This window comes from Cucurbita maxima, unplaced genomic scaffold, assembly GCF_002738345.1.
Source record: "Cucurbita maxima cultivar Rimu unplaced genomic scaffold, Cmax_1.0 Cma_Scf00019, whole genome shotgun sequence".
Lineage (NCBI taxonomy): Eukaryota > Viridiplantae > Streptophyta > Magnoliopsida > Cucurbitales > Cucurbitaceae > Cucurbita > Cucurbita maxima.
The window spans coordinates 2,235,911-2,248,720 of record NW_019272035.1 but is presented as its reverse complement, the minus strand read 5'-3'; the positions used below and the strand labels follow the sequence as shown (position 1 = coordinate 2,248,720).

General features: G+C 39.4%; 1 protein-coding gene across 3 annotated transcripts; it reads right to left on the bottom strand.

The window, feature by feature from the left end:
* Window positions 1-106: 106 nt before the first annotated feature.
* LOC111493948 (leucine aminopeptidase 1-like) lies at window positions 107-12,580 on the bottom strand. Of its 3 annotated transcripts, none has more exons than XM_023143891.1 (10): window positions 12,430-12,570; window positions 4,049-4,463; window positions 3,773-3,967; window positions 3,314-3,539; window positions 3,015-3,141; window positions 2,819-2,914; window positions 2,208-2,285; window positions 1,626-1,686; window positions 762-949; window positions 107-585 (listed from the first exon to the last, which is right to left on the bottom strand). In XM_023143891.1, exons 1-10 carry the CDS (start codon window positions 12,490-12,492, stop codon window positions 457-459), a joined length of 1,578 nt encoding a protein of 525 aa, XP_022999659.1. In that variant the 5' UTR covers window positions 12,493-12,570; the 3' UTR covers window positions 107-456. The 3 variants fall into 3 exon arrangements, with proteins under 3 accessions (XP_022999659.1, XP_022999656.1, XP_022999657.1); XM_023143888.1 differs by lacking the exon at window positions 12,430-12,570 and adding an exon at window positions 4,901-5,257; XM_023143889.1 differs by lacking the exons at window positions 107-585; window positions 762-949; window positions 1,626-1,686; ... (4 more) ...; window positions 3,773-3,967; window positions 4,049-4,463 and adding exons at window positions 7,671-7,842; window positions 7,939-8,126; window positions 8,214-8,274; ... (4 more) ...; window positions 9,960-10,154; window positions 11,079-11,493 and having other exon boundaries at window positions 12,430-12,580.
* Window positions 12,581-12,810: the final 230 nt, after the last annotated feature.

Genomic DNA, 12,810 nt, shown 5'->3' with positions numbered 1-12,810 from the left:
GCATCATGACACTTGTCTTGTCTCAACGTACAATTCCACATTATATGTTTGCACATGAGAAAAGGTTTGCACATGAGAATAGGCAACTACTTACTGTTCTTATTTCCAATAGAACTTTTGCCTCATTGCCAAAGGAACAATTTTTCTCTCTATAACGAACAATGTTTCTCTACGTACCATAAAAACACGTTCTATCGAGCTTCTACTAGAAAATATATCAAGTGAATTCACCCTTCAGTCATCGTGTCGTTCGATGTCTATAACTTCTCTAAGCCCCATTTCTCATAATTTAATGGCTAAAAAAACGAAGAGCATTTATAAAACCACAGACGCTGCTGCTCACAGCTTTTATTCAGATTGATCTCACAGTGCTGACAACCCATGAAAGCTCCTAGCATCCACAGTAGAGCCATCGATCTGATGTCTCTCGTCGTCTACCCTTCGATCGTCAACTGCTTAAGAAGCATTCTTCTGAATCCACTCGACTAATGTGGCGACGCCGAACCCCGTTGCAGTGCGCTTTTTGTCGCTGAAGACAGGGCCTGCCATGTCAATGTGCATCCATTGGACCTTCTCATCAACAAACTACAGAAACATGAATTCAAATATGAGTCTTCTAAAGCGTGTAGAGGATAAATCTCATCTTCAGACGCATGGTAGATTTGTAGAGCTAGTCAACAAGACATCAATGCTGAATGAAAGCACAAAGAGATGATCAAACTACTCCCTTTCAGGAAGTGCAATAAGAAGATGATATCCACCTGTTTCAGAAACAGAGCAGCTGTAATGGCACCACCCGGACGACCACCGGTGTTGACCATATCAGCCACACTTGACTTCATCGACTCCCAATAACTATCCTCCAATGGCATCCTCCAAAGTTTCTCACCACTGGTTTCTGAAGCAGCCAATACCTCTTTTGCCAAGTCATCACTAGGTGTAAAGACACCTGGAAAACAAAACGGAATTCGATCTGACAGATATACACTTTATTTCAGGCGAATCACATGTTTATTTGCATCATTGACTAAACAACAACCAACCTTCTGAAGAAGTGAGTAAAATTTTATCTATGGTGGCGATATTGTATCCGAAATCAAACCGATATATATACTTTTACCAGAGAAATACTCCTGTTTTATCTTATACAATCCTGTTGATCCTTATATAACTGAAGTAAATTCTTGTTTCAACCCAAGGGGAGCGCACGTAATGCTTCAGTTGACAGTTTGACTCTTTATTTTCCGAAGAATTTTGAAACTATCAATTTCATTTACTTTTGTAGTCTCCAATTATAAAGCCAGGTGTTTGAGAGAGGAAGGAAAACGAAAAGGAACGATATCGGAAGTGTCTCCAACCATTCAACATTTCTAGAACTCTTGGTTAGAGGTAATCTCTTTTCTAGAACTATAGGAACTGGACGATCCTATTTGGCCAACTACCTAGCGACAAACTCCTATCTTCCTTTCATTACCGTATTTCTGAACAAGTTCCATTTTCTACTTTCTACTTTCTACTTTGTCTTTGATGATCCAGAGTTTTTAACAACTCACAAGAAAACCTATTGTCATATTCTTCTTTACAGATCGACTATAAAGCAAATGATGCTCGGTCGGTTAACATACCTGCAATTGAAGGCCCGAGAGCAACTATGCAAGCACCAGTTAGAGTAGCCAAGTCAATTACCTGCAAAAAAATTTAATGTTGCATAAGAAAAGAACAATATCCAGAACTATTAGTTATGACATATCTGGTTACTGCGTAATGCCATAAAAATGAACACAATTTATCCAACTTACACAATATTAGGCAACTTATAAATGATCGTGCACGTGTTTTAACTTGCTAAAGCTAGATATTATATGTTAGGATTAGAAGGAACGAGTTCAAGCATCATAGCTACCAACTTAGGATTTAATATCCGATAGGTTCTAAACATGTAAATGACGTAAGGCCAGACAGGCCTGTGAGTTGTCCTATGAGATTAGTCGAGGCGTGCAAGAGCTGGTCTCGACACTCATTGATATTAAATTAAAATACGATAGACTACATGGAAAAGGGTGGATTTATTATTAACTATTTTTAGAACTACAGGTATCCGAGGTTCAATAGATCTACTTTTTTAATTAGATATTGAATAAATCCGCAATAACGACGTTCAATCCAAATTAATCAATCATCTAATATTAATTTATGAATATATATACCTTGTCAACGCCCTGTTTACAAGTATAATCCAAAGCATCAGCGAGCGTAAGCCTGCCTTCAGCATCAGTGTTATTAACCTGAAAACTGGCCAAAATGAAGTTAAATAAAAGGATGATGTATACTTTGATTTGTAATAAGGGGGAGAATAGATCATCAGGAAGCAGGTATCCAGAAAAAGTATAAAGATCATCAATATTCAAAAGCATGCAGGTCCAATTCCAGTCTTTTTCAGCTATATCGAACTGCCATTAAATGCTCGATTTTACATCTCATGTCATCACGATCGAGTATGAGCTTATCGTGGGTAGTATTAGTATCACTCTTATTGTTACAGTTATAATTATTTTTATCAGTAAGTTCCATATTTAGAAGGTCGGCAGAAAGTTGTGGTTTCGGTAAGAACTTTCCATACTATTACAATCAAACATTCAAGACTGTTTCTTATGCATCCACTCCGAATCAATATAACAGCGAAATTCGGCTCAGCCACACAGTCTGTGTCATCTAAATGACAAACAATTTGGGTATAAACCGAACACAAACATAAATGATTACAATGATTTTAGCTCGAAGATACTTTTTATGGTTCAATCAAACAAAGAAGATATACCTCTATTGTCTTTCCATTTGAAGCAGTGATAATATCTCCAGGTCTCATGCCAGTTCCACTTATCATGTTCTCACAGGCAGCGATGACAAAATGAACCTGTTTGAGTACAAGAAAAAAGGAATACAAGCTCGTAAAACTTATAAGTCCATTTAAGATCCTAACGATATTAAAGTGGTGAACAGCTCAAATGTTTTACCTCCACTCCAAGAGGCTTGATTTGGCTAATGGCTTTTGCTGCACCAAGAACTGCTGCTGAACCTCCCATGTCAATTTTCATTATATCAATTGAACACCCAGGTCCAGTTTTAATGTTATAGCCACCACTAATGGAAAGAAAAAAAAAACGGAGTGTTAACCAACCATAGTTGACTTAAGGACATAAATAAAACCTTATATGAATTTAAGTTGATTCTATCAGAGTAATAAATACATCCATTTCTAATTTCATTGAGCATTTTCTAAAGAAAGTTCCGATTTTGGTTGACATATAATCACCTGTCGAAGGTTAATCCTTTACCAACCAAACCCAATTTGACCGATACCGGTCCACTGGGAGGTTTGTAACACAAGTGGATAAAATGAGGAGGATTTGTGGAGGCTGCAGCAACACCAAGGTAGGAGCCCATCTTCAATTCTTTGCATTGCTCTTCATTTAAAATGGTTGCAGAAAGAACATCGCTGTAAGTTGATGCAATCTTTGTAGCCTCTGCTGCCAGTGCCCCTAATTTGTGGATGTAATTTAACAAGGTTAATACTGCGCATGCATCGATCATAAAATAAACGCTACGACACATTACATCAACTTGAAACTCAAATATTTTCTTTAGGGTACACACTCAAAAATGTAACTGGCCTTCCGTGCCACTGGAAATTTGAAACACGCAGAGTCATTTAATTGACTAGGAAGAGAGTAAGGAATGGATTTTAATAGTTAAAACGTAAAATCGAGCGAACCTGGGGTGAGTACATTTGCAGGTGAATTGACAAGTTCTCTTCCTAGAAGTATCCCAGAACTGAGATCTTGTGCATATTTAATCTTTTTATCTACTTCTGCTCCAGATCCAAGACCAATAATTTCCACAGATTTAAGAGCGGACTTTTTGGACTCTGATTTGTATCTATTGTCTTCAAATATCCCAAGTATAGTTCCTGTAATCCATTCAAGCAAAAGAGAGAATTCAGTATCAAATACAACAACAAGCTGCTCTATCCAGAAGATGAGACAAGTACCAGATGCAATGGCTGAGGCAATGTTGGGCTTGGATTCAGAAGAGTGTTCCTGGGAAGAGGCAAGGGATATAGCAACTTCACTTGCTTGAGATGCCTTCGCTACTGATGCAACGGCCTCACCTAGACCTCGAAAGGCTGCTACATTTGAAGCTGACTGTCCAAGGCCAATCAAACTAACCCTCTTAGTGCCAAGACCAGGATATCTAATAACCGTCGATTGGCCAACCTTTCCGGTGAAGTCTTCCTCAGCAGATACTTCAGCCAACAATCCGCCCAAGCGCAAATCTAGCTCGTTCAAAATCGGATTCTTAAACTTGGAATTTTCATCCTTGTCCACATCTTTCTCTGTCACACCAACTGCAAGCAAATCTCCTTTCCATTCCAAGACATCAATGTCTTTTGCCCCAAAAGATATCTTTGAGACATTTTCACAAACAGGTAACATACAATTAATACTTCACGACAAACATGAACACCCCAAAACCTCTAAAGAAACAGAATTAAAAAAAAAAATACAACACCCGATGGTTCTGTTAGAAAATCGATATCAGTTCCAACAATGAATACTGATCAAACGAACTAAAAACAAAATGAATCCGTAACGCAAATGAACAAACAAAGAGACCGAAGCAAATCCATCATGTAGAATAGATCCTTGTATCCCACATTTCAAAAAACATAAACACAATCCCAATCGATTCAACCTCAAAAACCCATTAAGAGAAACCAACCACGCAATTCCTAAACTTCAATCCAAGAAAACCCAATCAAACAAAACCCACCACAAGTCGAAAAACAAAACAATCAAGAACAAACAATCAGTGGGTAGTAACATTCCAATGTCCCAATCACCTGGGGGGCTTCATTAGGAGCAGGATTTGTTAGGCCGAGATTGGCCCGGGCCAGCGAGTGAGCCATGCACTTCCCTCCACGAGAACAGAAGCGAAAAAAAGCAAAAGAACCCCGAAGAGAAGCAGAGTAAGAAGGGTGATAAAAATGGGTTAGTTTCCGGAGAACAAAAGAAGAAGAACGAAAGGAATACGAGGAAGAAGAAGCAAAGGTAGTTCCCAAGGCTCCAACAATGGCGGCCATTTTACTTATTTGTAGTAAATCGTCAGCAAAAAAGAAAGCATCGATTTGCTAAAAGATTAAAGAGAGAGAATTCTACGTTCTATAATGGGTTGGGTCTGCAACCTAAGAGATGGGCTGAGGGTCTCTCTCCCTCCTGAAATCTTTTTTATTTTCTAAAATTAATATTTTTTTTATCTAATTATATTTAATTTTAAAGTATAGAAATTTGGGAATGTGGATGAAAAATAGTAGAACTAAACCCTAGGGATTAAATACGTTCGAGGATGAAAGTCTCACGTCTACTAATTTAGGGAATGATCATGGATTTATAATACTATTTCCATTGGAATGAGGTATTTTGGAAAAGCCCAAAACAAAGTCATGAGAGCTTATGCTCGAAGTGGACAATATCATACCATTGTGGAGAGTTGTGTTCGTTTAACATGATACCAGAGTCATGCCCTAAACTTAGTTGTGCCAATAGATTGGTAAATTCTCAAATGTCGAACAAAAGACTCCAAAAGAAGAGGAGTCTAGCCTCTTCGAAGGCATAGTAAAAAATGACTAAGACAAAAAGTCAAACCTCAATTAAGGGGAGACGTACTTTGTTCGAGGGGAGGTGTTAGATGATGAAAGTCTTAGCTAATTTAGGAAATGATCAGAAGTTTATAATCAAGGAATACTATTTTCATTGGAATAAAGCATTTTGGGGAAGCACAAAGTAAAGCCACTCAAAGTACAAAATCATGTCCAGAGAGTCTAGAGTGTCATGTTCGTCTAACAAAATTTGACCGTAGAAGAAAATTGGTCCAACTAGCGGTAAACTGAAAATTAGAATCCTAAATCCCACATTGGAAAGTAACCGGAGGAGGGACTAAAACAAAATCTATAAATAAGACCCCATGCCCCTTCTATACAGAACAATCCATCACTGAGAGATTTAGTAAATTCATGGCGTAACCTTCTGCAACCGAAAACCACAATTCTTTGACAAACAACCAATCATCAACTTTTTCATTGTCGTCAATCTTGTCTCTGATACCATTATCTGGTAAATTCTTCAACCTTTCTCAGAACTTCATTGTCGTCAATCGTGTCTGGGATACGTAAATTCTTGATCCATGGCGAGATCGCTCAGGGACTGGGAGAGTGAGTCAGTGACCAAACATGTCACACCACGCACGGGAGTGGTGAAGCTCGCTAAGGGAGTCGTTAGTAAGTTTGGAAAACCCTCAAATCTCTGTTTTTACATCTTACGTTATGTTTGAGTTTGATATTTCAACACAGAGGAGCCATGGGGAGGTAGGTACTTGAAATGATCGTAGTGATCTGGGGTTATAAAATCTATGAGATAGGTGTCCCGTCAATGAACAAACACTTTCAGTTACCTGCAAAAGCAATTTTGTCTCATCAAATTACTATTTGATTAATGTATGTCCAAATATAAAGGTTAGTTGTCAGATTTTATATATTTTGCTTGCTGTACTTCTTCACTCACCTTGAGTAACAGTTCTAGGGTCTATTGATATTGGTCTTTGGGTTGTCAATGTTGCTTACTCTGTCTTTTCCAGCCAAACACTGCAGTATGGTTTCTTTAGCCAAACACTGCAGTTCCCTAATGGAAGGAGTTCCCTATATTTGTCTTTTTTTCGGAACCATTAAGTCAATCGAAGGAATCAGATATGACTTGTGCTCATTTAAGTTCGTCATTACTTTGTCAAACGAGTAATTAATACAAATGACAATGCCGGCAAGAGTGATCTTGAGAGACAGAGGAGGGAGAAGAAGGGTAAGAGAAGAAACAGAGAAAATGAACTTATTAGGGACTAAGATCTCATCAATTTTTTCCATTGGAAAGTCTTCAATTGACAGATTCTTCCTGCACCCTGTTATTTATCATTTGTTCCCCCTTTGTCTTGTTGCTTGTAGACTCAAGGTGATCTTCATTCATTCCTTTCCCTATAGGTGACATTTAACACCGTGATCTTCATTTCCTGGATCTTTTATAAGATTTCGTTATTTGGAACGAGATATGAGAACAGTATTTGCTAAGGGTGGGCTTAGACGGTTACTAATGGTATTAGAGTATTGGCAGGTGTTGAGGGCGCTGGTGGGTCCCCCAAGAGGGTTGGATGTGGGATCCCACATCGGTTGGAAAAGGAAAGTTCAAAGAAGACAATATCTCCTAACGGTGAACTTGAGGTGTATTACATTACTCATCATCATCCATCGCTCATTCTTTTGAGTTGGAGTCTAATCTGTAATTTTGTGTTTTTTTGGCTAGCTTTTCTTGCTTCTTATTTTTATTTTATATTACCATCATTTGAATTTTCAGTTGTTCTCAGTGAGCATATTGTGATAGCAAATGAGGAAATAGATGAAGGGGAAGGTGTATACACCAAGGAAACATGATAGAAGAAAGTCTAAAACTCTTAAGAATTGCCAAGAATCCTTAACAAGAGTCTTTATTGATATTACTAATACTTATGTTAACTTTTATTTAGATTGATTTCTCAATGCTGCAACCCTTGAAAACTCTTAGCATCCACCTTAGAGTTTATTTATTGTTGAGGTCCTTGCCATGCCTGAACCTCTTAAGAAGCATTCTTTAGAACCCACTCCACAAGTGTGGAAACACCGAATCCAGTTGCAATACTCTTCCTGGCATTCCAAACGGGACCAGCAATGTCTAGGTGCATCCATTGGACATTGTCAGCAACAAACTACACAAACCAACTTCCAAGTTAGTGGGTATCTATATATCTATCTACAGCTCTTTAAGATATCATTTGGTTGGTAAGAACATGAGTGACAAATACCTGCTTCAGAAACAGAGCGCCTGTGATAGCACCGCCTTGACCAGGACCAGTGTTGATCATATCAGCCACGCCTGATTTCATGAACTCCCAATAGCTTTCCTCCATTGGCAACCTCCATATCTTCTCACCACTCCTCTCTGCAGCATCAATTACCTCTTTTGCTAGCTCTTCATTTGGTGTAAAGGCACCTGGAAACAACTCACATGAAACCCAATCACATGTTCTTATCTTCAAATGAAGCATGAAGAATAAGATGTTTTGAAGATTATTCATACCTGCAACTGAAGGCCCAAGAGCCATTATACAAGCACCCGTTAGAGTAGCCAGGTCTATAATCTGCAAAGCATTTTGATGTTGCATTAGATATCTAATCTATAACGGCCCAAGCCCACCGCTAGCAGATATTGTCCTCTTTGGACTTCCCTTCCACTTCTCTTTAAAGTTTTTAAAACGTCCCTTATAAAAAATGTTTTGTTCCCCTCTCCAACCGACGAGGGATCTCACAATTCTCTTCTTTAGGGCCCAAGGTCATCGCTAGTAGATATTGTCTTCTTTGGACTTTCCCTTTCGGGCTTCTCCTTTAAGTTTTCAAGACACATCTGTTAGGGAGAGGTTTCCACACCCTTAAAAAAAATGTTTTGTTCCCCTCTCCAACCGATGTGGGATCTCATAATCCCCTCCTATAGGGCCCAACGTTATTGCTGGTACTCATTCCCTGTAGTCTCACATAATGAATCCACAAGGTTGACGAATGAACATTATCAATACTAACTTATTGTATATTTACCTTTTCAACACCCAGATTACAAGTGTAGAACAAAGCATCAGCAAGGCAAAGTCTTCCTTCAGCATCTGTGTTGTTAACCTGAAAATATAAAACAGATACAATCAATGAATGATGATAGCCTAAAGATCCTTTTTTGTGGGTCAATGAACCCAAGAATGTGTACCTCAATTGTCTTTCCATTTGAAGCTGTGACGATATCACTTGGTCTCATGCCAGTTGCACTTATCATGTTCTCACAGGCAGGAACAACAAAATGAATCTGTTCGGGAACAAGAAAACAAGCCCCCATTATCTCTATTACACATTTAAGAGCTTCATGACATGGAAACGAGGGATAAATCTTGTATCAACCCAAACCCAAACCCAAGTCCACTATAGTAGATATTGTCTTCTTTGGGCTTTCCCTTTCGGAGATCCCCTTAAGGTTTTTAAAATGTGTATGCTTGGAAAAGGTTTCCACATCCTTATAAGGAATGCATCGTTCTCCTCTCTAACCGATGTGGGATCTTACAATCCTACCGCTAGCAAATATTGTCCTTTTTGGGCTTTCCCTTTTGAATTTTCTCTCAAGGTTTTTAAAACGTGTTTCCTAGGAAGAGGTTTCCACACACATATAAAGAATGTTTCGTTCTCCTCCCCCAACCAATGTGGGATCTCACAGATCTAATGCTTTACCTCTACACCAGGAGGTTTAAGCTCAGCAATGGCTTTTGCTGCTCCAAAGATTGCTGCTGCCCCTCCCATATCCTTTTTCATTGTTTCAATGTTACTGTTGGGTCCTGTTTTAAGGTTGTAGCCACCACTAATTGACAGAAGAAATCAGTGAGTTACTCAAAACATTTGTTGAGCATTTTCTAAAGAAACTTATCAGGGTAGTTCATGAATGATCACCTGTCAAAGGTAATTCCTTTACCAACTAAACCCAATTTGGTTAATACAGGTCCACAGGGAGGTTTGTAACACAGGTGGATAAAATGAGCAGGATTTGCAGTTGCTGCTGCAGTGACACCAAGGTAGGAACCCATCTTCAATTCTATCATTCTGTCTTCTTTGAAAATTTTTGCTGAAAGAACATCGTTGTACTCCTCTGCAATCTTTAAAACCTCTCCTGCAAATTCCCCTAATGTGTGGATGTAACTAAGCGAAGTCAGTGCTATGACAAGTTATATGAAGTTGATACTCAATATTAGTTCAAAGTAAATGATAGATATTAAAGCAACAGAAAGGAGGGAACCTGGGGTAAGTATATTTGCAGGTGAGTTTACAAGTTCTTTCCCAAAAACTACCCCAGAACTGACATATTCTGCATATTTCAACTTTTTCTCCATATTAGGTCCAAATCCAAGACCAAGAACATCCACAGATTGAAGTAGAGTCATTTTGGGGTTTGATTTGTATCGGTTGTCATCAAATATCCCATTGACAATCCCTGTGATACATAGAAAATTCAGTGTCTTCAACGTTTAGTTCTGAAATTCATTACTAGCAAATATTGTCCACTTTTGCCTGTTATAGATTGTTGTCAGCTTCGTAGTTTTAAAACGCGTCTACTAGGAAGAGGATTCCACACCCTTATAAGGAATACTTCATTCCTCTCTCCAACCGATGCGGGATCTCATAATTCACACTTCTTAGGGGCCTAGCGTCCTTGCTAGCACACCACCCGGTGTTTGACTCTGATACCATTTGTAACCGCCTAAGTCCACTCCTAGTAGATATTGTCCACTTTAGCTTGTTACGTATCGCCGTTAGCCTTACGATTTTAAAATGTATCTACTAAGAAGAGGTTTCCACACCCTTAGAAGGAATGTTTCGTTCCCCTCTCCAACCGACGTGGGATCTCACAATCCACCCTTCTTAAGGGCCCAGAGTTCTCGCTAGCACAAACCCAGTGTCTAGCTCTAATACCATTTGTAACAGCTCAAACCCACCGCTAGCAGATATTGTCTGCTTTGACCCATTACTATCGTCGTCTACCTCACGATTTTAAAACGCTTTTACTAGGAAGAGGTTTCCACACCCTTGTAAGAAATGCTTTGTTCCTCTCTCCAACCAATGTGGGATCTCACAATCCACCCTTCTTGGGGGCCCAGCATACACGCTGGCACACCGCCCGGTATCTGGCTCTATTACCATTTGTAACAGCTCAAGACCACCGTAAAAGAGATTATCTACTTTGGCCTGTTACGTATCGCCGTCAGCCTCACGGTTTTAAAATATGTCTACTAGAGAAAGAGGTTTTCACCCCTTATAAGAGGTACTTCGTTCCCATCTCCAACCGAGGTGGGATCTCACACCTCTTTTAACTAATTTTTGAAGTAATTTTACGACGTATAAAGATGAGAAGAGGTACCAAGTGCAATGGCAGAGGCAATGCCAGGCTTGGATTCAGCCGAAAGGTCCTCGGAGAAGGCAAGAGATAGAGCAAGTGAAGCAGCTCGAGATGCCTGTGCTGCTGCTGCAATGGCCTCACCTAGACCAACGAAGGCGGCTGCACTAGAAGCGGACTGGCCAAGGCCAAATAGACCAACCCTCTTAAATCTCAAACCAGAAACTCTTAGAACAAGGGATTGGGCAGACTTTCCAGAGAAATCTTCCTCAGAAGAAGCCTCAGCCAACAATCCACCCAAGGCTTCATTCAATTGATACAAAAGGGGATTCTTGAAGTGGCCCGCTTCATCCTTCTCCACATCCTTCTCTCTCACACCCACGGCAACCAAGTCTCCGTTCCATTCCAATACATCAAGGTCTTTTGCAACAAAAATTATCTGTGGGGCATTTTAACAAACAGTTAACATACTCCATTAGTACCTCGTGGCAAACGTATGAACACTCTATAGATATGCTTAGAGATGTCCACGAGGTAGGATAAAGATTAGGAAGCTTTATCCATTCTTGTTTTTCGATTCTTGCCTCCTGTTTCAGTTTCCATTTTTAATAAATTTGTAAGAGATCACGCTCAAGCCCCCACTAGCCGATATTATTAGTTTTGGCCTATAATATATTTCCGTGAGTCTCACCGTTTTAAAATGAGTTTGTTAAGGAGAAGTTTCCACACCATTAGGAAAAAAAATTGTTCCCTTTTTTTAAAGCGTGTATGTTAAGAAGAGGTTTTCACATCCTTATAAAGAATGATTTGTTCCCCTCTCCAACTCACGTGGGATCTCACAATCACCTCTTGGTGGCCCATCGTCCTTGCTAGCACACTGCCTAATGTCTAGCTCTGATATCATTTGTACCAGCCCAAACCCACTACTAGAAAACATTATCTGCTTTGGCCCATCATGTAGCGTCATCCACTTCATGGTTTTAAAACATGTCTAGTAAGGAGAGGTTTCCACACCCTTATGAGGAATGCTTCGTTCCGCTCTCTAACCAATGTGGGGTCTCACAAGCTTCCACATTATGGAAATATTTAAACTAAGTAGGGTTAGAGACAGAGACTCGAATATTAACTCATCTCTAGCCTCATTTAGGAGAAATCTCTCTCCACTCCCGCTCCATTCTCCGTTCAAATAAGTATTTTTCACTCTCTCTGAGTCAGTTTCCTGCAAGTTAAATGAACATTTCTATTGATGCTCGCAACCCATTAATCTTAACAATATACAAACGAACATTCAACCCTTTAAATCCAAGAAAACTCAAACAAACTAAAGGGCTTCCAAAGAAATGGGAAGAACAAGTAGATGAGCTAAGTCTCAAACCTTAGGGGCATTGCTTGGGCCAGGGCGAGTAAGGCCAAGAGTGACACGAGCTATGTCAGCCATGAACTCAACAAAACAACAGACCAAAATGAGCCAAGTCTCAAAGGAGGAAGAAGAAGAAAGTGAGTGTTGTGGTTTGGTGAAGGAACCCAAAACACCTATTTATAGTCAGCCATTGGCTAAGAGGTAGAGATCATTTTGGCAACATAACTTTTATTATATTATTTTTTAAAACCACACGTTGTTCTTATTGATTCTCCACCATTTTTGTTTGTTTGTTTTGGTGCCTTCATAGTATCTATACTCTTTTCCTTATGGGTGGCAATAGCGGTGGGCAAGTGCTTGGTCGGTCAACAAATCTAGTGAATCGAGCAGGGCACT

Excerpts from the sequence above, each read along its gene's own strand:
- LOC111493948 (XM_023143888.1), bottom strand. The coding sequence starts at position 5,140 with ATGGCCGCCATTGTTGGAGCCTTGGGAACTACCTTTGCTTCTTCTTCC. Across the intron at positions 2,915-3,014 it reads TCAAGCCTCTTGGAGTGGAG|GTTCATTTTGTCATCGCTGC; the intron begins GTAAAACATTTG and ends GTACTCAAACAG. Across the intron at positions 1,687-2,207 it reads GTAAACAGGGCGTTGACAAG|GTAATTGACTTGGCTACTCT; the intron begins GTATATATATTC and ends ATTTTTTTGCAG.